This window comes from Syngnathoides biaculeatus, chromosome 11, assembly GCF_019802595.1.
Source record: "Syngnathoides biaculeatus isolate LvHL_M chromosome 11, ASM1980259v1, whole genome shotgun sequence".
Lineage (NCBI taxonomy): Eukaryota > Metazoa > Chordata > Actinopteri > Syngnathiformes > Syngnathidae > Syngnathoides > Syngnathoides biaculeatus.
In genome coordinates this window covers 15,743,969-15,770,795 of record NC_084650.1, presented here as the reverse complement: position 1 = coordinate 15,770,795, position 26,827 = coordinate 15,743,969, and the positions used below count along the sequence as shown (strand labels likewise).

The following is a 26,827-nucleotide window of genomic DNA, read 5'->3' as shown; positions in this document are numbered from 1 at the left end:
AAAAGAAAAGAAAGTGTTATTCGTACCGAGTCAAGGAAAGCTTACGCTGGGAAAAACTAAATCTTTAGAACGTTTGAAAGCGTCCTTTGTTTCTTTGATTGATTGCTTTTCCTGGCGCTTCTCGTTTTAAAACGGAAAAATATAACTTTTTATTTCTTCAGTAATTAAAAGTGTAAAAAAAATTGGAATATTCTCCAAGATTCCCCCTCTAAAATGTTTTTATTTTTTGTAATTTATCACAAAAAAATACTACTGCGCATTACAAATAGAAAATCCTGAAAAAAATATTCCTTAAAAAATGATAAAGAAAAGGGAGTGTTTTTCTTGAAAAAGTTAGTACTTATTGATCAAAAATAATAAAACTTTTTTTTCCTCCCCTCCCCAAAATGGACTTTTTCCTCTTGGGGAGGGTGGCGCTCGAAATGTATAGAATTGTCCTCTAAATGAAAAGTTGGGGTAGGGAGATGATGATTCTGTTTTTTTTTTTTTTTTCTAATTCGAGAGAACGTTATTTTTCATCTTTAAAAATACATTTTTCCCACCCATAACTACTTTCCCCCAAAGATATATATATATCTGGAATTTTTCTTCCCAAAAAAACCATTTCAACAATATTCTTTTCTGTATCATTTGTGGAGCTCTTTTGGGTGTGCCAAATTGGCATTGTTTTTTTTATGAGCTGCCTTCATGAAATATTTCTTGGGAAGCCATTAAATATTTACCAGACGGGTCAAGCGGTCCCACCCCGTAAACATGAAACTGAACGCGCACCACCGCGTACATGACATTGCACTTAATGTCACATTAAAAAAAAAAAAAAAATTGTAATAACTTGCGTACAAATAGTACGCTTTCCGGAATGCCTCAAGTGAGCCGATATTAAAATTTGTTTGACGTGTGATTCAGCTGCTTGTAGTTTTGCCTACGAGGGTGAAAATACAATACACGGGTATACTGACGGAACAGGCTAAGAGTTGGCATTGACGTTGACGTCAAAGTCACATCCAATAAAAACTAAAAACAAAAATTGGAAAAAGTCCAAATTTATTCCCATAACATCAGGACTTTTTTTTCTCGGGGGGAAAAAAAAGACATCTTTGCAAATATTATTTTTTTTAATTCTTCTCCCCTCAAATAAATAAAAATTTATGACATAAAACACTCCTCAGCAAGTAAAATAGAGAGGCTGCAAGAATGACGAAAAATGACAAAAAAACTTCTAAAAGTAAAATTCTGAAAAGAAACCCCATGACTTTTTCTCCTTGAAAATAACATTTTTGTTCTTTAATCCGACAGTAGTAGAAGAGGTTGGGATTGCCCAACTGCTTAATTTGCATAAAATTTGACACCTAGGCACTTTTATGAATTGTGGAAAAAAAATAAAATAAAATAACTATGTAGGAAGAGAAAGATGCAGAGACATCATCCAAAACCAAACTGTAGTTTATTAGTTATGTATAAACACAAACATAAATTACTGGTAGATTCATCATTTACAAAAGCAGGAGAACCCGGGGTGCCCCAAGGAGTCTTTTCGAGTCCTGTCTCCTTTTTCGCCCCGCCCACAATTAACATTTTCTATTTAAACATGAAAAGTTTTTTTTTTTTTCTCAAAGCATCGAACACGTAAAAGTTTACAAGTGCTAGCTCTCATGTACATGTTTTTTTTTTCCTTCTATTTTTGGGAGGGGCGGGGGTGATTAAGGAAACAAACATTTGCTTTGCTCATTGATATGAAATATGACGCGCCGCACGCCGGGCACGAGTGCACTCGATGTAAACATTTCCTGGTCGTACAATAACTGCGGTGAAGCCGAACGTCGTGAAAACAAACAACCAACGAGGGGGATAAAAAAAAAAAAAAAGAAACAACGTAGAAACATCATTAAAGCCACAACACACGATGAACGGACCCTCGCCCCCCCCACCCCTTTTTTTTTCGAACTTGGAACGCCGTGCTCCCACTCATGTTAGATGACACGGGGGGGAATAAAACAAAAACCCAGAATTGGCCCAAAATGGTCAACTTCCCGTTCAGTTTTGGAGATATGGATTCTTGCATCTGGTTTATGATAGAAATGGCCACCCTAATTTTGTTTTTTACGTTTCCAGGTGGGGGGGGGGGGGTCTGCTGAGTGAGTTCAGTGTTGGGGAGACTTTAGCTACAGGTGCATATATCTTCCCCAGGATTTGCAAAAATGAGTTGAGTTTTAGAAATATCTGTGGACCCCTACCCCACAAAAGGCCATTTATTTATTAATTCATTCAATAATCACAAAACAGCGATTCCGAGAGGGCCTTTGCACGGCCCCCAAAAATGAGCTCCTCTTCCGTTCACTAGCAGAAGGCTTTTTGTGCTGCAGAGGAAGTGACCTGTACTCGCCCGTGTTAAGGCTCAGTGACTTTCAAAGTCCGCCCCCCCCGGTCCCCCGGCTCACAATGCACAGCATTGTGTTCATCTCTCGCTCTTTTTTTTGTGATTGTTTACAAAAAACAGCCACCTGGAACATACCAAAGTCACAAAAATTTGGGGATATTGAGATTCGTCTCGGGCCCAGGATACAGATCATCTTTTTTTTCTGTATTGGTGCAATGCATCATGGGATTAAATTTCATCTCCAACTGAACAACTGATAAGATATACTCGGTACGCAGAACGGGGCTCGAACTCAAGGGCACCGCATACGTCGTTTGCGGAAGGTGTTTCATTTCAATAGATTTAAACATGTTTAAAGAATGTGGGATGGGCAAAGCCATCATTTTATTATATGGTGTCTATATCAAAAATAGTTTTTTGTTTTTTTTTTAAATATGGCGTCCACATCATTGCAACCAACCGCAGTACGCTAACTTTCGAGTGGCCCAACTTACGTGAGCTGACCACCAAAAGCCCAATTCTGACAATAAGTGAAGTTCATTGGAATTGCTATTTAAAAAATAATAATAATACCACCCCCCCCCAAAAAAATAAATAAATAAACGCGACTAAGCGGGGGGATTTGAGGGAAAAATCTTCCTCAAATAAACGGGGGAAAAAGATGGATCAAAAGAGCCGAGGAGGTGACGAAAGAAGGCGGCGTACCGCGCTCCGAAAGTGTTTTGCGAGCGGCGCACGTCTCCCGTTCTGTTACCTCTTCCCGATCTCGTTCTGCCTCAGAAAGTGGATGTTGTCGGCGCCGTCGGCCAGCTCGGGGTACTGCTCGGCCGAGAGGGCGTAGTAGCCGTCGTAGCCGAGCACCTTGCCGCCGCTCAGCAGCTGCCGCTTCTCGCCCTCCGTCCACGGCCGGCCGCCCTCCTCGCCGTCGCGCAGCCGGCGCTGCTCCCGGGCCCAGGCGCCCGCCAAGGCGCGCTGGCGGGCCAGCTCGGCCACGCGGGCCTTCTCCTCGTCCACGGTGGCGCCGTAGCGCACGTGCAGCGCCAGCGCGCCGGCGCGCACCTCCACGTCGGCGAAGCGGCGCGTGCGCCCGTCCACCACGGCGGTGGACTGCGACACGCTGACGTTGACGCCGTTGTCCAGCGTCTTGCGGCCGCTGGTCAGGTGCAGGGCGGCCAGGTCGGCGTCCGGCAGGCCCGGCTTGACGAAGTAGTGCGTGTCCTGGCCCTCCACCGTGTAGTGCAGCTCCTCCAGGTAGAAGGCGTTGTTGAGGATGCCCGCCACCTTGATGCAGTCCTCGCCCGCCACGTTGAGGGTGTGCGCGTGCACGCCGCCCTTGTAGATGGCCAGCATGACGCCGCGGCCCACCGGCGACGTCGCCGCCGAGAACCACAGCCACGGCTTCTCCCCGCGCCGGCCGCGCCGCAGACGCACCTCGGGCAGACGCTCGAAGGACAGCAGCGACTGAGCCTGCCGGGTCACTTCACGCTGCACGCCCGAGATGGACTGCAAGGACACAGCCAGGTGACGACGCGCATTTATTTCCACACTCGCCCTCACGTCTTCTTCATTTATCGAACAATTGACAATAGATTTTTTTTTTCCTTCTCAATAAAATACGGGAAAAAAACAAATGAACAATAAGACTGTTTCGAAAAAGATCAAACAACTTCTACTATCGCTAAGAAAAGGTTTCTTCCTTCAAAAAAAAATGTGACTTCTATTTGACTGAAAATATGATTTAAGTCATTTTTCTTTTTCTATCCAGGAACAGGATCATTTTAGGATCTCCTGGTTTGTTTGGTTCAAGGGCCTTAAAATGAGATTTTTTTATGAGGCTTGCACAACGAAACTAAAGTGTAAATAAAACATACACACTTTGTAAAAAAAATCCATCCACCCATCCATTTTCTTTGCCACTCATCCTCACGAGGGCCGCAGGGAGTGCTGGAGCCTATCCCGGCCGTCAACGGGCAGGAGGCGGGGTACGCCCTGAACTGGTTGCCAGCTAATCGCGGGGCACATCGAGACAGTCACAATCACACCTAGGGGCAATTTAGAGTGTCCAATTAATGTTGCGTGTTTTTGGGATGTGGGAGGAAACCGGAGTGCCCGGAGAAAAACCCACGCAGGCACGGGGAGAACATGCAAACTCCACACAGGCAGGATTGAACCCGGACTTCAGAACTGCGAAGCCAACGCTTTACCAGCTGATCCATCGTGCTGATTTTTTTTTCCTGACGATTTTTCTTTTTGAATTTTTTTTTCTTTTTAATTCCTTAGAAGTATGACTTGAAAAGTAATTTTCACAAAAACATAATGCTCTTAAAATGAAAAAGGAATTAATCTTGAATTACAACTTTATTCTCGTGAAATTACTTTTTTACATTCTGTAAAAAATTGTTTTTCCTGATTTTAGTCTCACAAATGTCGAGAAAAAGGATTCCGACTTCTCCGAAAAGATTTTTGAGCCAAACAAAAACTAAAATCCAACTTCTTGCAAAAAAAAAAAAAAAAAAATCAAAGCTTTTGTTCTGTAAATAACCCCAAAGGTCAAATGCAATCTGAAGGTCAATCAAGTTGTGAGAGTGCAGTGAATCGTTAACACTTCAACAAGGCCCGAGTTGCTCTCTCGGAACAAGCGGCGGCGTCTTGGCGCCGGAGGCTTTTTCTATATATTTCTTTTATTTATTTTATTACTCTGCAGCCAAATGCCCCCAAATCCCCCGATGAGACTTTTCCTGCACGGGCCTCCGAGCGATTATACAGGGAAAAAAATAAGGCGAGAAGTTTTCAAAACACACCGCAAGTCACAGCTGCAGACAGCTCGGAGAAACGAGATTCAGTTGTAGGGAGTACACTGTTGGCTTTATTATGCAAATAAGAGCCAATTAAAAGTCATATTTGCTTAGAAATGCGTAATGGCGGTGGCAGCACCGCAGTGAAGGGAAGAAAATAAAAGTTTGATTGCAATGGATGGAAAAATACGACGAGAATGAAATTGGGGCTACGTTAGTTTTTCCAAAACGAAGTCACTACAAGTATAAAATGAAAGCAGCCATTTACCAAGCCACTTTTATGACATCAGAGATGCGTTGCAAAACTAACTGCCTACGAGGAATTTTCACTTTTGTTGAATAGGTATGATTATTCTAATATGATCATTATAGTAATTGTTTTTTTTTTTTTTGTTCAAACATCTTCTCAGGGAAAGGTCATGTTTTTCTTCCCAAAACGTATTATTTGATAAAAAAATACATTCTAAAATGACTTTTTGAAAAATACAAAAACAGAAAAACCTACAAATTTTTTCATAAAAATAAGACGTTTTTTTTTTTTACCTTTCTCCAAAATTTTTTTTTTTTCTGTATGTAAAAAAAAAAAAAGTTTGAGAAAGTGTCATTTTACTTCCCTTTTCTTGAAAAACATTCTCACCATTGTTTATTTTTGAAAAACAATTCTCGTGTTTCAATGTGGGCACTTGCGGCTTTTACGCAGGTGCGGCGTATGTATGTACCAAATGGTATTTCCTTTACAAATGTACTCGGTGAGGCTTAAAACCAGGTGCGCTCTGTAGGCCGGGAATTACGCTATGTTTAATTGCATTGTTTATCTTCAAACTGTGCATAATCTTACAGTGGCTTACAACAGTACACAAATAACGTTTAAGAATAAAACCATTACATTCCTGTACCTTATTGTCGGTCACGATGGTGGTACTTGAAGTATTTTGTTCAGGTGGTACTCGGTTGCAAAAAGTTAGCGAACCACTGCTCTAAAAGATTGAAACATTTTTCTTGGGAAAAACAACAACCGTACCGGTTCTAGGAAGGACAGGGGAGTGGGTTTGCCCCCCCCCCCCCATCGTTTGGAGGCAAATGTGAAGTGGACTCACCGGCAAGTCGTCCCACAGCTGACTCTTCCTCAGCTCGTACGACGGCATGCTCAGGTCGAACTTGGGCATGGGAAAGCCGGGGATGGTGTTGTGGAGGTGAAAGCCAAAAGTCACCAGCCAGCTGTTCACGTCTGCGCGACGGCCAAACATAACAAAACGGCTCTGAACACCCAAGAACGTTTTCGCAACGACAAGTACAAGTCGGCGGTGGAAAGAACTCGAAAATAGACCGAGACAGGCAGTCATTTTCACGTTAATTCACCATATTTTCCAGACAAGAAAATAGCGCCGCAGTCAGAATAACCATTAGCTGCCACCGTAACGATGCGCTAATGGCTGCTTTGACCGTCTCGACCTCTCTCACCTGCCACGTATTCTCTCACTTCCTGGACTTTGCTGATGGGGTTGTTATTCCGGAACATGTACAGGTTAAAAGGCGCCGGCTCCTTGCCGACGTCCCTCAGGGTGGAAACGTCCGGCGCCGTCCACCGGCCGGACATGATGTCGTAGTCCCGCTCGCCGAAGTGTAGCAGCTTGGTCAGCGGGTCGTAGAGACCCCCGTGGAAGCCCAGCACCAGCTGGAAATCCGGGTTGGAGTCGAAGTAGACCTCGCCGTAGGCCGTGTAGTGCAGCTGCTTGACCAGCAGGCCGTTGCTGGTGAAGACGGCCAGAGGCGTTCCCGTGTTGTCGCAGGCGATGTGGAACTCCTCGCCGCTGCTGATCTCCATGGCGAACAGGTGGCCCTGCAGGTCGTAGTACAGCGAGGTGATCTCCGAGCTGGAGTGGTTGTAGATGTGCGTGATCCGGGCCGGGTAGTTCAGATCGGCGTAGAAGTACTGCAGGTGCTGGCCGAGGCTGGTCTTGGCGGATACCCTTCGACTGAGCCCGTCGTAGCGGTACTGGATGTTCCAGCCGCTGCTTTTGCTGTACACCCGAACCAGGAGGCCCTTGGAGTTGTACTCGAAGACCTCGGCCCCTCTCTGGCGGAGGAAGCCGTCTTCGTCCAAGCGGTACTGGATGTCTCCGAGACGGGTGATCCGGTCCCTGAGGTCATAGCGTAGCGGGAGGAGCCTGGCGCTGTTCCCGGCGTTGAGCAGGTGCAGGTTGCCGTTGAGGTCGTACGTGTAGCGCCAGGTCACCTTCTCGTTCAGGTAGACGGTCTGCAGCTGGCCGTCTACGTCGTACTCGTAGCCGTACTTGGTGGTGTTGGCGAAGGGTCCGATCTTGATCTCGCGGCGGGTAACGCGGCCCACGTCGTCGTACTGGAAAGTGATCCAGTACATGAGCGAGCGGAAGATCTCGTACTGGATCTCCTTGATGCGGCCGTGCGCGTCGAAGTGCTTGGTGTACGTCATCACCGCCGTGGAGATGATCTGGTTGATGTCGTAGTAGATGACGCCAAACTTGCCGAATTGCTCCACCTTGCCGGAGATGTCGTCGAACTGGTAAAGGTCGATGGGCAGGGGCGTCTCGTTGATGACGCCCTGCACGCTGGTGACCCGCAGGCTGTTGTCGTAAGTGTAGTCGAAGCGGGCGTTCACCATGCCGTCCTCGCTGAAGCGGAAGATCTGCCGGTCTACCAGAGGCCCCACCTGCCGGTAACGGATGGAGCAGATGAAGCCGTCGCTCTGGAGGTTGACCGTCTTCAGGACGCCCGCAGTCTCGTCGTAGGTGAAGCTGACCCGCGTGCTGTCGTACAGGATCTCCGACAGCTTATTCTGACGCCGGTAGCGGTAGAGGACCCGGCGGCCGGTGCCGAAGTGGGACACCCTGAGCAGGAGGCCGTCCTCGCTGTAGTCCACGGCCACCGAGGCGTTGCTCTCGGGCGGGTGGTAAAGGTTGCGGTAGTAGCCCACCGAGCGGACCGTCTGCATGGTGTAGCGGGCCACGCTCGGCATGGTGATGCCCAAAAGGCGGTCCAGCGAGTCAAAGTCAAAGATGTACTGGCGCTGACTGTGGAGCAGCAGGACCATGGACTGGAACACGAAACCAAAGTTTTGACAGAATTATATTACTGTAATTTCTTGAAGATAATGCACAATTTTTTCCAAAAATAGTTCAAAAATGTCAGTAGAGCGCATTTTATTTAGGTCTGGATGAAAAATAAAAAAATACAATCACATTGTATACTCGTACACAAGGCCATAGAGTGGTAAAAATATGTAGGTACAGGTATAAATGTCGATATGCTATTCGATGTCTCATGTGACACATTTATATCTGTTAAGGTAATGTGCGCAAACCAACCAACCTGAACTCTGACCTCCAGGGGAAGGGGAAGCTTTGCATGTCACGATCGTTAGCGTAGCATATTTATTGCGACTGTACCAAGCATCAGAAACGACTTTGGGGGTGCGCATTGTACATTGGTAGAAGGGTTTTCCAGGATTTTTTTTTTAGGTCAACTTTGGGGGTGCGCATTATACTTCAGGACGAACTAGAGAAATTACGGAAAATGTTGTGAAAGTGACTCCAAAGGCTCAAAAGCTTGTTGGAATGAATCACAGTTGGCCGTTTTATGGTGAGTGGGTGCCTCAAACCAAAATGCCGGTCACACCGCGTGTTTTCAGACATTTTTTTGCGGGTCTACCCACGATAAGCACGCCTGCCAAATTCTTTCTCGCTGAGTGAAAGTAGCACCGTTTGCCCGATGTGGTCGCAATTGGAGAGTCTCTGTGGCGTGTTGCTCTTGTAGGAACCCTGGAAGTGGCTTTATGATTGATTTTGATTGCCAGTTGAAAAGGGAAGCGACAAATAACACGAGACTTTGAATGCTTGATGTGTGAGCGGGCCAGGTGCAGGAGGGACGGACGGGGCTATTGGAGCGGCGCTCTCAAGCCCGAGGAATGAAAGAACACTTGATTGTGCCAACTATCGCTCATGTGGGGGAGCAGTTGGCCACGTGCCCGCCTGTTCATCTACAAAGTTGTCAGAGTGGAATCGAAAAGGCCGATCGCTACGCGGGCGGATTTTGGGGGGGGGACACCGCTGTGAAACATGCACACAATTGCGGGGATGCGGAGAACACAAGACACACGAGGTCAGCCATTTTGGTTGCATGATGTGAACATCCATCCATCCTTTTTGTGAACTGCTTATCCTCACAAGGGTCATGGAAGTGCCGGAGCCTTTCTCAAGCTGACATCTGGGAGGAGGTACGCGGGACACCCTGAAGTGACATTCACACCTACGGGCAATTACATTTTTCCCATGAATGCATGTTTTTGGGATGTGGGAGGAAACCGGAGTGCCCGGAGAAAACCCACGCAGGCACGAGGGGAAACATCCAAACTCCACACAGGTGGGCCCCAGTCCTCGGAACTGTGAGGTCAACGCTCTACCCGGTTGCGCCACCGTGCCGCCCCCCCATGTAAACATTTCAGCCTCGTTGTGGACATTTCTAGGAAAAAAACACGTCCGAGAGACATTGAAAATAATAAAAACTGTCGCCATGGCAGGTTTGGCAGGTATGATTATCTATAAATAGACCCACAACAGAAGTATGCCATTGTGGTCTTAAATGAAGATTTGGGGCCATTTAAAATGGACTTATCTTTCTGATTGGTTGCAAATAAATAAGAATAATGATGATGCCGGTTTTAATTAAGAAACGTGGAATTTGCTTGGCTTGTCTATCATTTTTGTCATAAAATTTGGCGCAGGACGGTGACTAAACTTGACAGCTTTCACACTTTACTCAGGGAGGAATCACAACTTCACCAATCGTTCGCACCGTCGACGCTCCAGTTGACTCAACAAGGACAAGCGATCGGAGGGCGGCTCCTGAAATAGCGGAGAGTGAATCTAGGGCCAGAATGCCGACTGTCTTGCCCCCCCCCCCCCCCCCCACACGTGTTAAAATGTCATGCTCAGTCATCCGGGGGCACGTCGCCGTTCCCCGAGCTCCCTGAGCTTTCTCCGTTGCTCACGTCACAGAGCGTGAGCACGGACCTCTCGTGGTCACGCCATCAAAGTCAAATCCCTTGGCGACCCCCCCACCCCCCCCCCCTCCCCGCGCTGAAAGAACTAAACAATCGTTAAGCGGGAGGGGGGGGGGGGCGGAGGCCGCTTTAAAACGTCGTTTTATTTGCTGAGCGGGCGATTCTGTCAGATCAGCATCTTGCGAAATGAGCTGCAAATCTTTTGAGAGAAGCACATTCAAGGAAATTCCTCACTGTGTCCTTTCACTGCTCATTTGTCTGTTTTGGATGCAAATACTTTCAAATCAATGCGTGCTTCATCTATTTATTCATTTTATTCAGACAGCCCATGGGTCAAACATTAAATTCACATACTTTTTCATTTGGTGTGGGATACTTTCAAAGTTCACCCTCTTCGGGCAAATTCCCATCTGCAGTCATGTTAATAATCAACTTGTTTACTGTATATATTGATTTTTTTTTTTTTTTTTTGACAGCATGGGTCAAACATTTAAACAGCCCTTGTGTCAAAATGTCATGACATGTAATTGCACATGACAAATGGGAATTTTGACTTTTAAACATTTTTTTTAAATCGTGAGGTTAATGCATTTATTTACTTGACAGTCCATTTGTCAAATATTACTTTAGATGACCGTGTCAAACATCCATCCATCCATCCATTTTATGAGCCGCTTATCCTCATGAGTGTCGCGGGAAGTGCTGGAGCCTATCCAGCCGCAGGAGGCGGGGTACACTCCGAAGTGGTTGCCAGCCAATCGCAGGGCACATTGAGACAAACAACAGTCAGACTCACAATCACACCTAGGGGCAATTTAGAGCGTCCAATTAATATTGCATGTTTTTGGGAAGTGGGAGGAAACCGGAGCGTCCGGAGAAAACCCACGCAGGCACGGGGAGAACATGTAAACTCCACACAGGTGGGTCCGGGATTGAACCCACCTTAGAACTGTGAGGCCAACGTTTTACCAGCTGATCCACCGTGCCGCCGCCTTCAAATGGAACCTCAAATAGCAATTTATCATCAAAATGGCCGACTTCCTGACAGATATTCTTGAGCCATTTTTGCGGGGGGAGGAGGGGGGGGAGTATAGGGACAGCTTTGAAGAGATTTGAACCCCTGATCCTCAGAACTGTGAGGCTCACACTCAAACACGAGTTTTACTATTTTATCATACCTATATGGAGTCACAATATATTTTTCTACTTCACGTACTTATTTATTCTATTAAAAATGTAGATGGGCTGTGTCCCGACAGTTAATTTTACAAACCTCGTCTAAAATATCAATATTTATTGCGACCTTAAAACAAACTCAACTACATCAGGTTTTCCAAAAAAAATTTTTTTTAAATGTATTCATTACTCTTAGACAACCCGCGTCACTCATGAATTTTAGATAGTCCCACTTATCAAATATGCATTTCACAATTTGTATTTATTTATTTTGCTTAAAACTAATCCATAACTGGAGGCAGACGGAAAGAAATCAATATGTGGCTCATCTTTCATCTTTTTAGCTTTTCAACGGGCGTGCACGCACACGAACGCACATCCACAGGTAGACTACACTTGGATCGATTTTTCAGATCTCTGTATTCTGTTTCTATTTTACACAATGTCCAAATTCCAAAGGATTTGAGTTTAAAAAAAAAAAAAAAGGTGCCTGATTTCAGTTGTCACTGGAGAGGGCGGCGCAACCAGTTATTCAGTTGGTCGGGGGGCGCTGCAAAATTATTATAATTAATGTAATCCGTGACTACAGGAGTCACTGATGGTGTAGTGGTACACACGACTGCCTTTGGTGCGGGCAGAGTGGGATCGATTCCCGCTCCGTGATGGTGTCGATATCTGCCCTGCGACTGACTGACGACCAGTTCAGGGTGTAGTTTGCCTTTCGCCTGAAGCTAGCTAGCTTTCCCGCAACCCTTGTGAGGATAAGTGGCTTGGATAATGACATAGTTATAAATTTTCTCTTTTTTTTTCAATTTTTCTTTGAAACACAGGGCCAGGTAGCTTTGAATGTTTTTTTTTTAATTAATAAAATCACAATTTAAAAAGTATTGTTTATTTGGGTCATTTTTGTATAATATTTGTATATTATTATTTCTTTGATGATCTAAAACAGTCCAGAAACTATCCATCTATCCATTTTCTTAGCCGCTTATCCTCACCAGGGTCGCAGGGAGTGCTGGAGCCTATCCCAGCTGTCAGGGCGCACCCTGAACTGGTTGCCAGCCAATCGCAGGGCACATCGAGACAAAGAGCCACACTCACAATCACACCTAGGGGCAATTTAGAGTGTAAAGAAAACATCCATCCATTTTCTTTGCCGCTTATCCTCACAAGGGTCCCAGGGACTGCTGGATCTTATCCAAGCTGTTAACAGGCAGGAGGCGGGGTACACCCTGAACTGGTCGCCAGCCAATCGCAGGACACATCGAGACAAACAGTCGCACTCACAATCATACCTAGGGGCAATTTAGAGTGTCCAATTAATATTGCATGTTCTTGGGATGTGGGAGGAAACCGGAGTGCCCGGAGGAATCCCAGGCAGGCACTGGGAGGACATGCATACTCCACTCAGGCGGGTATGGAATTGAACCCGGGACCAGAAACTAACTTTTGTTTATGTCACTCACCTGCTCCAGGTAGGTGTAGCTCCAAATCTTCCCGTCAGCAAAGACCCGCGACACCAGGCGCCCCTGAGTGTCGTAGCCCAGCTTCTCGGTGGTGGCGCCCCTCTGCAGGGTGCTGATCTGCCCGCTGCTGGTGCGGCTGACGTTGACGGGTAGCAGCTTGCTGCTGGGCACCCACAGCACCGGGTGGCCTGCCGTGTCGTAGATGATCTTCAGGAGGAACTTCCTGTGGTCGTCGTAAATCTTCTCCGTCCTCAGGGTTCGGTCGTAATCGATGGAGAGGATGTTGCGGCCGTTCACCTGTCGGGAAGCCAGGGGTAAGACTTCCAGCAATTTTCAAGTCGCTGTCGTTAAAAATCAAGCAAGTCAAGACTAAAATAGTCTTTGAAAAGTAAGAATTTTTGGCGGTTCTGTCAAAATACTCGCCGTTGTGAGCTGTGAAGCTGAATTTTTTTCATACATTTTATCCACTCAAGTCCCAAATCTCCCACTCCTCGCCGGTGGAAACGTACCCTCAGCTTGCGTCCGAACACGATGACCTTCCCCCTGGCTTGCTCTTTGCGGAATCTCCACTCCACCAGGTTCTGGCCGCTTTCGCCCGGCAGACTCATGTTCCGCCTGGCCACCGTCGGGTTGGCGGCTCCCGCCAGGATGTGCGGCTCGGTCTGGTAGTGGGTCTCCATCCCGTTGGCGTACGTGACCCGCAGCGAATTGTCGAAGCCTACCTGGTAGCTGCTTTTGCATTGATCTGGAGAACAAAGATACACGAGAAAGGAGACACGGCCATGGCGTTATCCGTGAGAACGCTACTTATCCTCATCAGGGTCACATTTGAGCCGGAGTCAATTCATATCCGTATTGCACTCTGGACTGGCTGCCAATCTGTGGCTCTGTGTTTTGAGGAAAATCTTGAAAGATTAATGAGAAAGCCACATTATGATCACTCGGTTGTGGTGGTTTTCAAGGGCCGCTGTCATGAAATGCATGATTTTTAGTATGTTATTAATGAAAAAACGGCAGCCGACATGGACCCATGCGTTTTTTCACCACAAAACATGATTTTGACAGACACAGCTTTTTGTAACTCCCGCCATGAAAATCCTCTCGAGGGATTTGTTTTCGAGAAGAAGCAGGAAGTGACGTACTGGGCAGGAGGGCCCTCCAGCAGACTCGTTTGTTTCCATTAGTTTGACCTCCGCGAAAGTAGCTCGTTGTTCCTTCGGGCTAACCAAAATGCCGGCTCGTTGCATTGCTGGACATTGCTTGAACACCGGGTCCCTTTTTTTTTTTTTTACATGCAAGAAAAACCTTCACACCTAAGAGGGATCTAAGTAAGAATCCAAAGACCAGACCCATGTGAGAGTAGCATACTCATTTCGAAGTGGATAGGTGACTGATGCAATACAGACGAGTGCACCATCTGGGCGTTAAACATCAAGACGGCGTTTGATATGAGGTTGACGCGTAGGACGACAAGCTATCTGGCCCACTGAGCGACTCATCGTTTACGCCGACATCTGTCCGCAATGATACACGACCGCAGCTCGCTCTGGCGACCCTTCAAACGCGGTGACAAATCGCTGACCGTGGGAGATTGCGTTGTGGGCACGGATGCTGGAGGGTGTTGGTGGGGGTTCGTGCAACAGCTTGGACCGGTTGCCAGTTGATTGCAGGGCACACGTGTAAACAAAGACCTACACCTACACTCAGTGAGTGGGGAATCAATCCCTCTGTGCCTTGTGTAGTACCTACAAAGACACCTCGATCAACGCCATGTCACTAGTGCTTAATGTAGGTCTCTGGACCACTGGAGGTCTTTGGATCTCATAGATCTTGGCACCAAATGAAGTCTTGAACACATGTCCCTCTTGTCCAGAAACCATATCCCCCAAATCAAGTACAAATACAAACTGCCAATGCGAAGACCCGACCGGGAACTGAGCCCCAGACCACCATCAAACTAGAACTTTGAAGAAAGCAAAAGATTCAATAACCAAGAGCACGTCAATCAGTTTTCTACCACTTGTCCTGTTCAGGGATGTTGGTGTCTTTCCCTGCTGACATTGAGTGACAGGCAGGGTACAACACCCTGGGCTGCTTGGTGGCGGCCAGTATCGAACCAAAGCTCCATTCATACAGTGAAGAAAATAAGTATTTGAACACCCTGCTATGGTGCAAGTTCTCCCACTTAGGAATCGTGGAGGGGTCTGAAATTCTCATCATAGGTGCATGTCCACTGTGAGAGAGATCATCTAAAAACAAAAATCCAGAAATCACAATGTATGATTTTTTTTAAACGGTTTATTTGTGTGATACAGCTGCAAATAAGTATTTGAACACCAGAGAAAACCAATGTTAATATAGCCTTTGTTTGCAATGACAGAGGTCAAGCTTTTCCTGTAGTTGTTCACCAGGTTTGCACATACTGCAGGAGGGATTTTGGCTCAGTCCTCCACACAGATTTTGACTCTGGTGTCTTTGGCCAGCTCTTTGGTCTTGGCCACATTACAAGTTTGAGTCTTACCGATTGTATGGGGTGGACAGGTGTCTTTATGCAGCTAACGACCTCACGCAGGTGCATCTGATTCAGGATAATACATGGAGTGGAGGTGGACTTTTAAAGGCGGACTAACAGGTCTTTGAGGGTCAGAATTCTACCTGATAAGACAGGTGTTCAAATACTTATTTGCAGCTGTATCACATATAAATCGTGAATAAAAAAAATCATACAATGTGATTTCTGGATTTTTCTTTATTATTTTAGATTATCTTTCCTCACAGTGGACATGCACCTACGATGAAAATTTCAGACCCCTCCGTGATTCCCAAGTGGGAGAAATTGCACTATAGCAGGGTGTTCAAATACTTATTTTCTTCACTGCACATTTTCTACCGCAGTCCGTGTTCAAGTTCGTGGATACATTGGGAGCCTCTCTTGTTTGATTTTCGCCACGAGATGTGGTAAATGATGGATTGGTTGCCAGCGACAATGCGACACCCCTCGGCTCTCAGTGACTTACCCTGGGAGAGGGTGTAGTAGGCGTGGATGCTGGAGGTGTTGGTGGTGATGCTGATCTCCTCCTCGCTGAGGGAGCTCTCGATGTCGACGGTGAGGGCGGTGTATATGTCCGTGTAAAGGTTGTTGACCATGCCGGTGGGGAAGGTGACGTTCATGAGGCGGCCTTCGATGTCGTAGCTGGTTTGGAGGACAAAATGTTGAGAACGTGTTATCGTGCGCTCTCTCCTAACAGCCATGTTCAGAGCTGAAACCTTAACCTTGGTCTGAAATCTTAACAGTTTTATCACTTTTGAAATCTTAACCCTAAATTCAACCACTAACCCCGATCTAAAACCATTGAATAGACCCTAATTTGGACCTTTGACACCACAAGTGTGGTTTAAACCCCAATTTGAAAGCTTAAACCTGTCTTGAAATCCATGATTTCAAAACCCAACCAAGTGTTGAGCTCCAGTTTGGAAAAACTAACCCTTGTTGGAAACTGTGACGAGAATTGAAAACCCAATTCGAAACCCTAACCCTAGTTTGAAACAGTAATCCCTTTTTTTAAACCCAATAGAGTAAGTTTCTTTCGGCTTGTCCCGTTAGGGGTCGGCACACTGTGACATCTTATATGAACGCTCAAGTTTGTTTGGCACAGTTTTTACGCTGGATCCCCTTCCTGATGCAACCCCTCTTGGGGAGTCCAGGCCCCAGTGAGATATGAACTCGCAACAAACCAATGCTCGAACCACTGAGCTCCGGGGCCTCTTTTTAAACCTAACAACGGACTTTAAAAGCTAATTTGAAAGCCTCACCCTGACCTGACTTGAGTTTGAAAGCCTAAACCCTAATTTGATCCTGTAACGCTGCTTTGAAACCCTAATTTGACACCCCAACCAAGGTTTGAAACCATTTTTTTGAAAGCCTCATCCTCACTTAAAATTAAATCTTGAAGCAATAACCCTGACTTGAATAATACGTTAATCCATATTTTGAAAACAGATTTGAAACCCTAACCCTGACTTGAAACCATAACTCAGGTTTGAGAAACATTCGTGGTGGAACGAGGCTGTTCTTGGGTACTACCATCGGTGATTAAATAAGTTTTACCTGAACTTTGTGATGGGGGAGAAACAGCAGGTGATTTTTTTTTTTTTTTAATTTCGATTGCTGAACAAACTAATCTGCCCCACTTGAAGGTGAGTTTATTTACATAATTAAATGAATCTGCGCAACCGGGGGAGCCTTCACTTATTTCAATTGACGCCACGAGAAAAAAAAAAACAAAACATTTCACAAAGAATAAATCAACGAAATTAATCCTGATACCCAGACTTTATCCCAACGCTACCTTGAAACAACACTTTAGAACCCTGAAGATGTTTTGAAACATTCACTCGGGCTTGAAACCCTAACTTGGAACATAAATTCAAAGGTCTAACCCTGATTTGAAATTCTCTCTAAGCCCATTTTAAAACTCTACTATGTAAGCCAAAACCTGCCTTGAAACCCTACTTTGCAACTCAAACCGGACTTTTAAACCACAATTTAAAACCCTAGGCCTTGCATGGTTGAAAAAAAAAAAAAAAACCCTCAAACCCTGGCTTTAAACCCTAATTGAGAAATATATTTAAATCCAGACCCTGTTTTGAAACCCTACTTTGACATTGTTGGACTGAAGTCGACATTTCCCGCAGGCAGCTTCGCATACTTACTCGTAGAAGGTGGTCCATCCAATCTCGGAGGTTTTGGTGGCCAGCAGGCCGCTGTTGCCGTGGTAGGTGAGCAGCACCAGCTCCTGTCCCTGCGCCGTGAGGGTCCTGAGCCCGCCGTTGGTGCCCATGGTGAGCCAGATCACCTGATTGTCCGGGGCCACAATTCGCACCGGCGTGCGGTTGGAGTCTCGGCGTATTCGCAGCGTGTTCCCGTTGCTGTCCGTCACGGCTGTGATGTCGTTTTCCGTGCTGTAGCTGAAGGTGTACTTGGAGTCCCCGGTGAGCAAGCTGGCCGTGTGCTGGTGCGTGCCGTTACCGTCGAACACGTACAACTCCTGGGCGTCCGGCGACGCCACCTCGTAGCCGTTGGACGCCGACACCGGCCCGTTGCGAGACACGGCCCGGATGCGGATGTTCCCCAGGTCGGCCACGTAGAGCGTCCCGTCTGGTGCGGCCACCAGGGAGGACGGCGCGTTGAGCCTTGCGTCTTTGGCGTAACCGTCGCCCGCCTGGTAGCAATCGCAGTTGGCGTCGTTCTTGCAGTCGCAGTCGGACGGCGCCCCGGCCAAGTGCGTGATCTCGCCGTCTACGGAGACCTTGCGGATGCGGCTCAGATTCCTCTCGTCCGTCTCGGCGATGTAGATGGCGCCGTGGTAGGAGACTGCGATGGACGCGGCTGACTCCAAGGGCGTGAACTGCGCCCGTTGGCCGCCGGACGGAACGCCACCCTCCGGGACGGACAGCGGGCAGTGGACGGGGCGTCCCGCCGTGATGCTCACTTGGCCGTTATCGGTAATGCGCAGCACGATGTTGTTGTCCAGCACGTAGAGCGAATTGTCCATCGGGCTCACCGCCAGATCTGTGGGCCACTCCAGAATAACCTGAAATGCAAAAGTCAAGAGTTAAGTTCATTTAGTTCCTGTCTTGAAAAATGATTTCATTAGACATAAATCAACATTTTTGAAATTTTGTAAATTGTATTTTCTTTAAGTCATTGGTGACTTAAAAACATTGTTTATTGAGTATAAAGATTTTTTTTCAATACATTTTATTTTTTCATTATTCTTTTTGTTATTTATGTACATTTATCATTATTTTTTTCAATATATTTTTTAGAATGATCCCGAATAGGGTCGCGGGGGGGGGACTTTGGGCAAAAGGCAGACAACGCCCTGAACTGGTCGCCAGTCAGTTGCAGTCGCTGAGTGGAAACTGAACTCACGCTACCTGTATGAAATATTTTATTGTTCACATTATTATTACTGCACTTATATGATACATTTTATAATTCTCTATTACTACTTATTTTATATTCAAGTGAAAGAAAAAGGCAGTTTTCTAATTAAAATGAGTGATGTATGAAATAAAATAGTATTAAATGAAACATCTGAAAATATACATATAATTGTGTATTTACAGTTGATTTATTCTTTAAAACATTTTATCATCTGTATTATTTATTTTTCCAACATTTTTTAAAGTGAACTGTTTTGTACTTCAATTGTATGTAAATATATGTGAATATCTTCTATATGATTTTTTTTAATTATATTATAAGGTATATTTTTACAAATATAAACGTGTGTCTATATTATATAGTTGTATGTCCAAATAATTACATTTAGAAGAATAAATCCACTTGAAATTGTATATTGCATATGCAGATCGATAGAGGGAGAGAGACAGAGAGAATTTATTCATGTTTTTCAGTGAAACCATTGGAATATAAACATTTTATTTTTATTATTTGAATATTCAATATTATTTTTTTTAAAAAGACAAGTAGATTTTTTTTACATATTTATTATTTTTGTTGTATAGCTTTTTGAAGCTATTGAAAATATAAACAGAACTGTATCTACAGTATATCTACACACACAAAAAAAACAACCATATCGGTATCGAGAATATATTTCATTTTATATAACCAAAAAAAAAAAAAATTGTACTTGATTGCTCATGTTTTTTATTTCTAGGCTGGAGTAAGTAAGTAAGTAGATTTCAAACAACAGGGCACTGCTGCACGAACAGTTTCTGCAAAGATTAAATTAAGGGCAAATGAAATGACTGTAACTAGCATATGTAATTGTTAGCAGCCGTATTAAACACATATTAGATCATCACATTACAGAACAAGAGCAACAATCACAGTCAAACGTGTCAAAATGTTTGGCCTGGCCTCCGAAGTGTGTCATAAAAGCTGTCTGCATGCTGATGAAATGTGTTTGATGAATAATAAAAACAATCATAACACATAACCGATAGCGGAGCCAACCCCCCGGACGTGTGACGAGCTTACGTTGCGGCATTATTGGCTCACCGCAAATGACTTTGCGTTAATTGGCAGAGCGCGACCAGCTCCACTTTTGTCTCTTGCTGTTATTGAACGCCCACCCGAGCGGAGATTGCTTTCGGTCATTAGTCATTAAAGTGTTTTACGGCGCCAGTAAACAACTTCTCACTTCATTTTCTATTCATTCTCCACTGTTGACACATCAGCAGTTGGTGTCATTTGGTTTTTGATGCTTTGGACAGCTTTGTTTGCCAGATCTGAACTTGTTTTTTTCCCCCCTCTAGGCACCCATTTTTCATTGACATGGGTGATGTCATTTTTCACAGACTCGTGTGATTTAAACCAAATTGAATTAACTGACAAACAAAATGGAAATGAAAACAGCGAGCTGGATCTGGTGGGCAGAGATGCCGCTAATGGCTTACCAAATAATGCGTTATTGAAGAAATGTGGTCTGGCAAGCTAACGCTACTTTCGCTATTAGAATAGTCAAAATAGAGTTATTTAGATTTTCATTCACGAGACCTAGAAGCGAGTAAGCGATTAATACAGAAGTAGCAGAGGTACATTGCTCGGGAAGTCAATAATGCTAGCGCCGCGCTCGCATTAAACTCTGTGTACCGAGGCTTATAAGCAGGTCTGCTTATGCTAGCTTGGCGCTGACGCTAGCGCCACATCACCGCATAAACTGCAGTGTTGAAGGCATGTGAAAAAAGTCACGGTAATACGGTAATAATAAATATTTTTTTTTTTTTTTGGAATGACTGATAAAACAGACGAAACGCACTATTCTTAACTATCCCTAACTAAAATGCAAACAATGACGAACTACAATCTCAAAAAGAGGCGAAATACTTGTTTGGGACAACGACGTCATGTGGTGTCTTGTACATTTTCATCCGTCCATTATCCATGCCGCTTATCCTCACAAGGATCACGGAAGAGCCAGAGCCTATCCCAACTAGTTTCAAGCGAAAGGTGGATTACATCCTGAACTGGTCGCCAGTCAGTCGCAGGGCAGATAACACCATCGCTGAGCGGGAATCGATCCGACGCTGCCCGCGCCAAAGTCAGGCGTGTGTATCACTACACCATCAGTGACAAATGTACGTGCAGCCAGCGGCACGAACACGTACGTATTTATGTGAAGAAGGATCGATACCTCGACTCCGTTCCAATGACTGACATGCTGTTCGCTACTTTTCTTGATCCGCTCTCTTACTAGACTCCATCTTGGACTTCCGCATGGGCCCCTGTTGCGCCAATCAAACGTGAAGACTAACATCACTTGACTCCAATTCACCATTCAGACGCACCGTCATGACTGCACCCGTGCTGATTTGTTCTTGACACATTTTCAGATTGTCAGACATTGGTGATGCATTTTTTTTGCAAAATAATGTCTGTGAACTAAATACTGTAATTTACGGCCCACAAGCCGGGACGTTTTTCCACACGCTTTCAACCCTGCGATTTATGAGGTGATGCGGTGCCAGTGTTAGCCACGGTACACAGAAAGAGTTGAAAGAGTTTAACGCTCGCGCCGGGCTAACGCTAGCGGCGTGCTAACATTTATTGTCTGACGTTGGTGATGCATTTTTTTTTTGCTAAATAATCTGTTAACTAAATACCGTAATTTCCAGCCCACAAGCCGCGACTTTTTTCAAACGGTTTCAACACTGCGGTTTATGCGGTGATGCGGCGCTAGAGTCAGCGCGGCGCTAGTGTTAGCCACGGTACACAGAGTTTCAAGAGTTTAATGCTCGCGCCGCGGTAACATTGATTGTCAGATGTTGGTGATGTATTTTTTTTTGCTAAATAATGTTAACCGAATACCGTAATTTCTGGCCTGCAAGCCGGGACGTTTTTCACACGCTTTCAACCCTGCGGTTTATGTGGTGATGCGGCGCTAGAATCAGTGCGACGCTAGTGTTAGCCACGGTTTACAGAAAGAGTTTAAAGAGTTTAACGCTAGCACCGCGCTAACGCTAGCCCCACGCTAACGCTAGGCCCGCATGAACCGCACTAGCTTTAAACGCTCTATGTACCAAGCCATAGAACCAGGTGCGCTCTGTAGGCCGGGAATTACGGTACGCGAGTACAACGTTAATATAAATGTTACCCCGAGATTATTTGTACATTGCAGAGTCGAAGAAAAAGAGGGAAACAGTAAATGCAGCTTTCACTCTCAGCAGTCGAGCCACATTCGAATGCACGTTCGGCGGGTCAGGTCTATAGGAGAGCCGATGAATGCATTCATTTCCATGTGCTGAAATCCTTTTTTTTTTTTTTCCCTTTCTATATTTCTTGCAATCGTCATCTGAAAAGCGTTAAAAAAAAAAAAAAGAAAAAGCCCGCAGTGCCTCGACGGAAGGCATTGTAACGATGTGACCTATTGTGCCGAGCTAGCGGGGGTCACTTTAGAAACATCTCTTTGAAAAAGAGCCTTTTTTTTTTTTTTTACCCCCCTTCCATTATTCGCTTACTTGGGCCGCTTCATTACCATGGATGCGCCATCCCCACCTAGCTCTGCAGTAATTCTACCGCATTTCAGATCAAAACCAGGCCCCTACCCGAGTAATTACTCTTCCCGGCGCATTTCTTCCGCCACGACCGAGGAGCTCACAATTACAACAAACACTTCACATCTTCTCCTCCTTCTTCATATTTTCTGCCGGGTACTTTTTGTTTTCTTTCTTTCGGGAGAATGATGGGGCTTGTTTACTTGAGGAGCAAAAAAAAAAAAAAAAAGTAAGGTGAAAGCTTTTTTTTTTGTTGCTGCGCCTCAGCTCCAAGTGGCTGATAATGGAGTTCTCTTGTCGTTCTCACTAATAATGTGACTGCACACAGAGAAGCACTTCATCCGTACATAATTCGGGTTAATTTAAGATACGTACACTCTGAAATAAAATATCTTTAATATGTGCACCGCTTTCAAAAACATGCGATGTATAAAAGTGCGACGAAAAACTTTTGTTGTCACCCTTTCGAAACCATTTTAATGAGCAAATTGTGTATTTATAGTCTTGTAGTATGAAGCGAAGTGAGACACTGATGAGGTCGTCTTATATTCGTGGTTCACCGTTGAATGTCTGTTTTACAAAGATAAATTTACACAACTTTAAAACTGTGTAATTGTGGAAAATGGAGTTCACAGTCACTCTTAAATTTACGTGGGAGGAAAAAAAAAAGAAATTGTTGTGCTCTGCCGCTGTTGTTTGGTTGCTTCTCGTAATAGTCTTTTTCCCAGCGTGAGCATGAATCCTAAAAAAAAAGACCATGTGGGAGTATGCTATGTCTATTACGGAATTTAAATATTTTTGATGTGTTTCTATTACTGTCTTCCTTTTTAAATGGGGATGGTTTGAATTGTATGTAACTGATTTGAACAATGCCTATAATTCTAACATGAATAATATTTTTATATATTTATATAATTTATATTATTATTATATATATTTTGTATACATATATATAATGTTTTTATATAATTATTTTCATTACTTGCTATGCATTCTTAGTCCTACAACACAATAATAATACAACTAATTATTTCACAACTCTGGTACGTGTATCATGTGCTATTATTATTATTTATTATCATTAATCTAGCTTTCATTGCACTCTCACAGCTTTTCAACATCCAATATTTATTTAACCTTTAGTAAATTACGCTCATGTTATTTTTACAGAACACGAATTAAGATTAGAAAATTAGCACAGTTCAGTAGCGCTATCTTTTATTCATTTATTGATCAAATAATACTGCCCGGATCACATTTTTCTTTTTACCACTAACATCCATTTTATTCTCATTTATGAAAGATGGACTAAAAGTGTAAGTTATAAATATGTAATGTGTACTGAATTTAAGACAGCAAAATGCTCAGCGCTACATCGTTCAATCGAGATTAGCATGAGCACACTAGCAATTAACAACCCACTGTCTGATATGCTTATCCTCACAAGGGTCCCAGGAGAGCTTACCCCAGCTATCTTCATTTTAGGTTACAAAAAATACACTACGATTCAGTTCACTCATATTTATCATGTTAAATGTAAAAATTGACATGAGAGTCTTAAAGGTCACTTACAGAGGCTCCAATTTTTATCACCACCACTGCATCCATCTATAATAAATCTACATTATATTATTATTTTCTGCTCCAGGCGGGGCTGCGAGGCAGACATTCCGTGTTGACTTACTTATTCGATTTCCACCCCCTCCCTCCACTTCGGCGCCATAAAACGAGTCCACTCATGCGCGTGCGCCGCGTATGATCGCCTTGCTCACCTGACTGACGTCCATGCTGTCGTCGCAAGTGAGCGGTCGCGCCGACGTCAAGTCGTTGGAGCCCAGGAAAGTGGAAATGATGCCGTTCTGGTCCACCTTGCGGATGGTGGGGCCGTCCACGAAGTAAATCAGGCCGTTCTTGTCCACCGCGATGCCTGCGGGTCAGGTCAAGTGCGTTTAGATAACAAGGTTGAAAGGCCACGGGTCGGCTCACGCGAGTCAGCCGAGACGCCGCCGCGGATTACATGTGTTGAGCTTGCCTCCCCATTATTCAGGTCACTGGCAAAAAAGCACCGCCATCAATAATTCACCAGATGCTTTTCTGCTTTTAAATAATTTCTCGAGCAGAAGTGGCAAAGGCTGTCGTCGTAGCCTCGCGTACATAAGGTATGCGCGCTCGTCAGCCGGGCTAAAAAGCACTCCCGTCGTGAACGAGGTTCTGAGTGCATTTGGGAGATTTTGTCTTGGGTGGAAGCCATAAAATGGACCAAAAAACTGCTTCGGTTTAGGTGCTGTGAATATGTATATTTATGTCTTTGGCTGAGTTGTAAAAAGCTTGATCTAAATATACAACTCATTTTGGATCTTTACAAGGGATGAAAGCCATATTTTGGAGCAAATCTGATCAGTTTGTCACGTGACAAAAAAGTGACGCAGCGACTGAAGAGGACCCTCGCAAAAAAATATTACAGTTTGTAATATTTTTGCAACATGTGCTCAGCCCCGCACATGAAGCGATCCGACGTATGGACGCCCTGAACACTGAGCAATTACAAGACTTTGATTCTGTATAAACGGTATATTGCACTTTATCACATTTATGAAATCATAAAACGATAGAATAATAGGTAAGGAAGAAGCGGGTTGCTAAAGAGAGTGGATATGAGTGACATTACAATTTATTATGCAAATAATATTTTGATTTTCTGTATGATTTCCCCCCAAAGTTGAACCAAATGATAGTTGGCGTAATTTTGTAGTCACCTATCAATTAACACGAGTCAAATGGTCATGAACAAATGCCTCAACGATAACTTTTTATGAAAAATACATCACTTTAAATGTGCTGTTCCAAATTATGCACAGCAGAGTTTCAAGACAATTTAAAGAACTGAAATATTATATATATATATATATATATCATTTTTACTATCCATCCATGCATTTCCTTTGCCGCTTATCCTCATGAGGGCCGCGGGGATTGCCGCAGCCTATCGCAGCTGTCAACGGGCAGGAGGCGGGGTACGCCCTGAACTGGTTGCCGGCCAATCGCAAGGCACATAGAGACAAACCGCACACCTATGGGCAATTTAGGGTGTCCAATTAATGTTGCATGTTTTTGGGATGTGGGAGGAAACCGGAGCGCCCGGAGGAAAACCCACGCAGGCACGGGGAGAACATCCAAACTCCACACAGGCGGGATGTAACCCTTTCCAAACGATTTTAATGGGATTGAACGCGGGACCACAGAACTGTGAGGCCAACGCTTTACCTGCTGATCCAACGTGCCGCCTATATTATTGTTATATATAAAATTATTGTGCCCCGCGATTAGCTGGCAACCAGTTCAGGGTGTACCCCGCCTCCTGCTCGTTGACAGCTGGGATAAGCTCCAGCATTCCCATGACCCTCGTGAGGATGAGCAGCAAAGAAAATGGATGGATATAAAATTATTATATTAATATTTTGTTAATGAGAGCATAGCTCTTTTGGTACCATGGAAGAAAGTGGGAAGTGAAAAAGTCCACATACTTCTCCAAGATGCTTTTGGCGCCTTTAGGGACCATTCAAGGACTTGTTACAACTCAGTCGAAGACGAAATTACGTGACTCATTCAAGACATTTTTCCCTGCGCGTGAAAACCATAAAATGTACCAAACATGTTTAGGGTTTGGTGTTGTTTAGCGCATGACGGCCAATAGAAAAGCACAGACAAGAGTCGGAGCAACGATGAAAAAGAAATTTTTCTCACAGGGTAAAAGCCTTAAAATGTACCAAATGTGCTTATGTTTGGGTGCTATTCTCTGCAGGATAGACGTAGTAGTAGTACGAGTAGTAGTGTCAAGTGATATTCAGTCATAGTTTACTATTTTTTGGGAATTTGGATGGAAATTGTTATTTGGGTACAAGTCTTAAAATGGACGCCATCTCGGTGTTTACAAATGGAATCGCCAATTTTCATTTGCATGGCGTATGACTTCACTGACCCGCTGTGATGTATTGACAATATTTTTTTTTCCCAAGGTGAATCACAATTTCTACGGTTTGAATAAAGTGTTACAAAAACACTCATGAGGTGAAAGCGTTCGGCTCGACAAGTCCTCGGAAGAGTTCGCCGCCTCGTTTGACCGTGTGAGAGTCTCGGACTGATGAAGAGTGTCACATCTGAGCAGAGTTCATCAAAATGTCTGCAAGAAAGATGGAGGGAGAGCGGAAAACACACAGGGAAAAAAAAAAAAAAAAAGCCATCTGCTGTTTCTTCCGCGGTCTCGGCTTCCACCCACTCCATCATTACAGACTTTCTCGCCTGGGCTGAAACGCTCGCATCGAGCGCAGTTGGCGTCGGGAGCCGGCGGCGGCGAAAGCAAAAACAGTCTTTTTGGTCGGCGCTTTTCATCTCCGAGAATTTATTGAAAAGAAAAGAAAAAAAAAAAAGAAAAGTGAACAATTGCAAC

At 44.7% G+C, this 26,827-nt stretch overlaps 1 protein-coding gene across 5 annotated transcripts in view; it reads right to left on the bottom strand.

Moving 5' to 3' along the window:
- Window positions 1-1,425: 1,425 nt before the first annotated feature.
- The window catches only part of si:dkey-237h12.3 (teneurin-3), a 257,105-nt gene continuing 231,703 nt past the window's right edge, over window positions 1,426-26,827 (bottom strand). For all 5 annotated transcript variants that reach the window (XM_061834126.1, XM_061834127.1, XM_061834128.1 and 2 more), the window contains 8 exons: window positions 24,153-24,307; window positions 17,566-18,446; window positions 15,870-16,045; window positions 13,362-13,597; window positions 12,853-13,149; window positions 6,634-8,245; window positions 6,270-6,400; window positions 1,426-3,880 (listed from right to left, as the gene is read on the bottom strand). In XM_061834126.1, coding sequence (XP_061690110.1) covers window positions 3,128-3,880; window positions 6,270-6,400; window positions 6,634-8,245; window positions 12,853-13,149; window positions 13,362-13,597; window positions 15,870-16,045; window positions 17,566-18,446; window positions 24,153-24,307 — 4,241 coding nt within the window. In that variant the 3' untranslated portion in view covers window positions 1,426-3,127. The remainder of the gene's footprint in view (window positions 3,881-6,269; window positions 6,401-6,633; window positions 8,246-12,852; window positions 13,150-13,361; window positions 13,598-15,869; window positions 16,046-17,565; window positions 18,447-24,152; window positions 24,308-26,827) is intronic.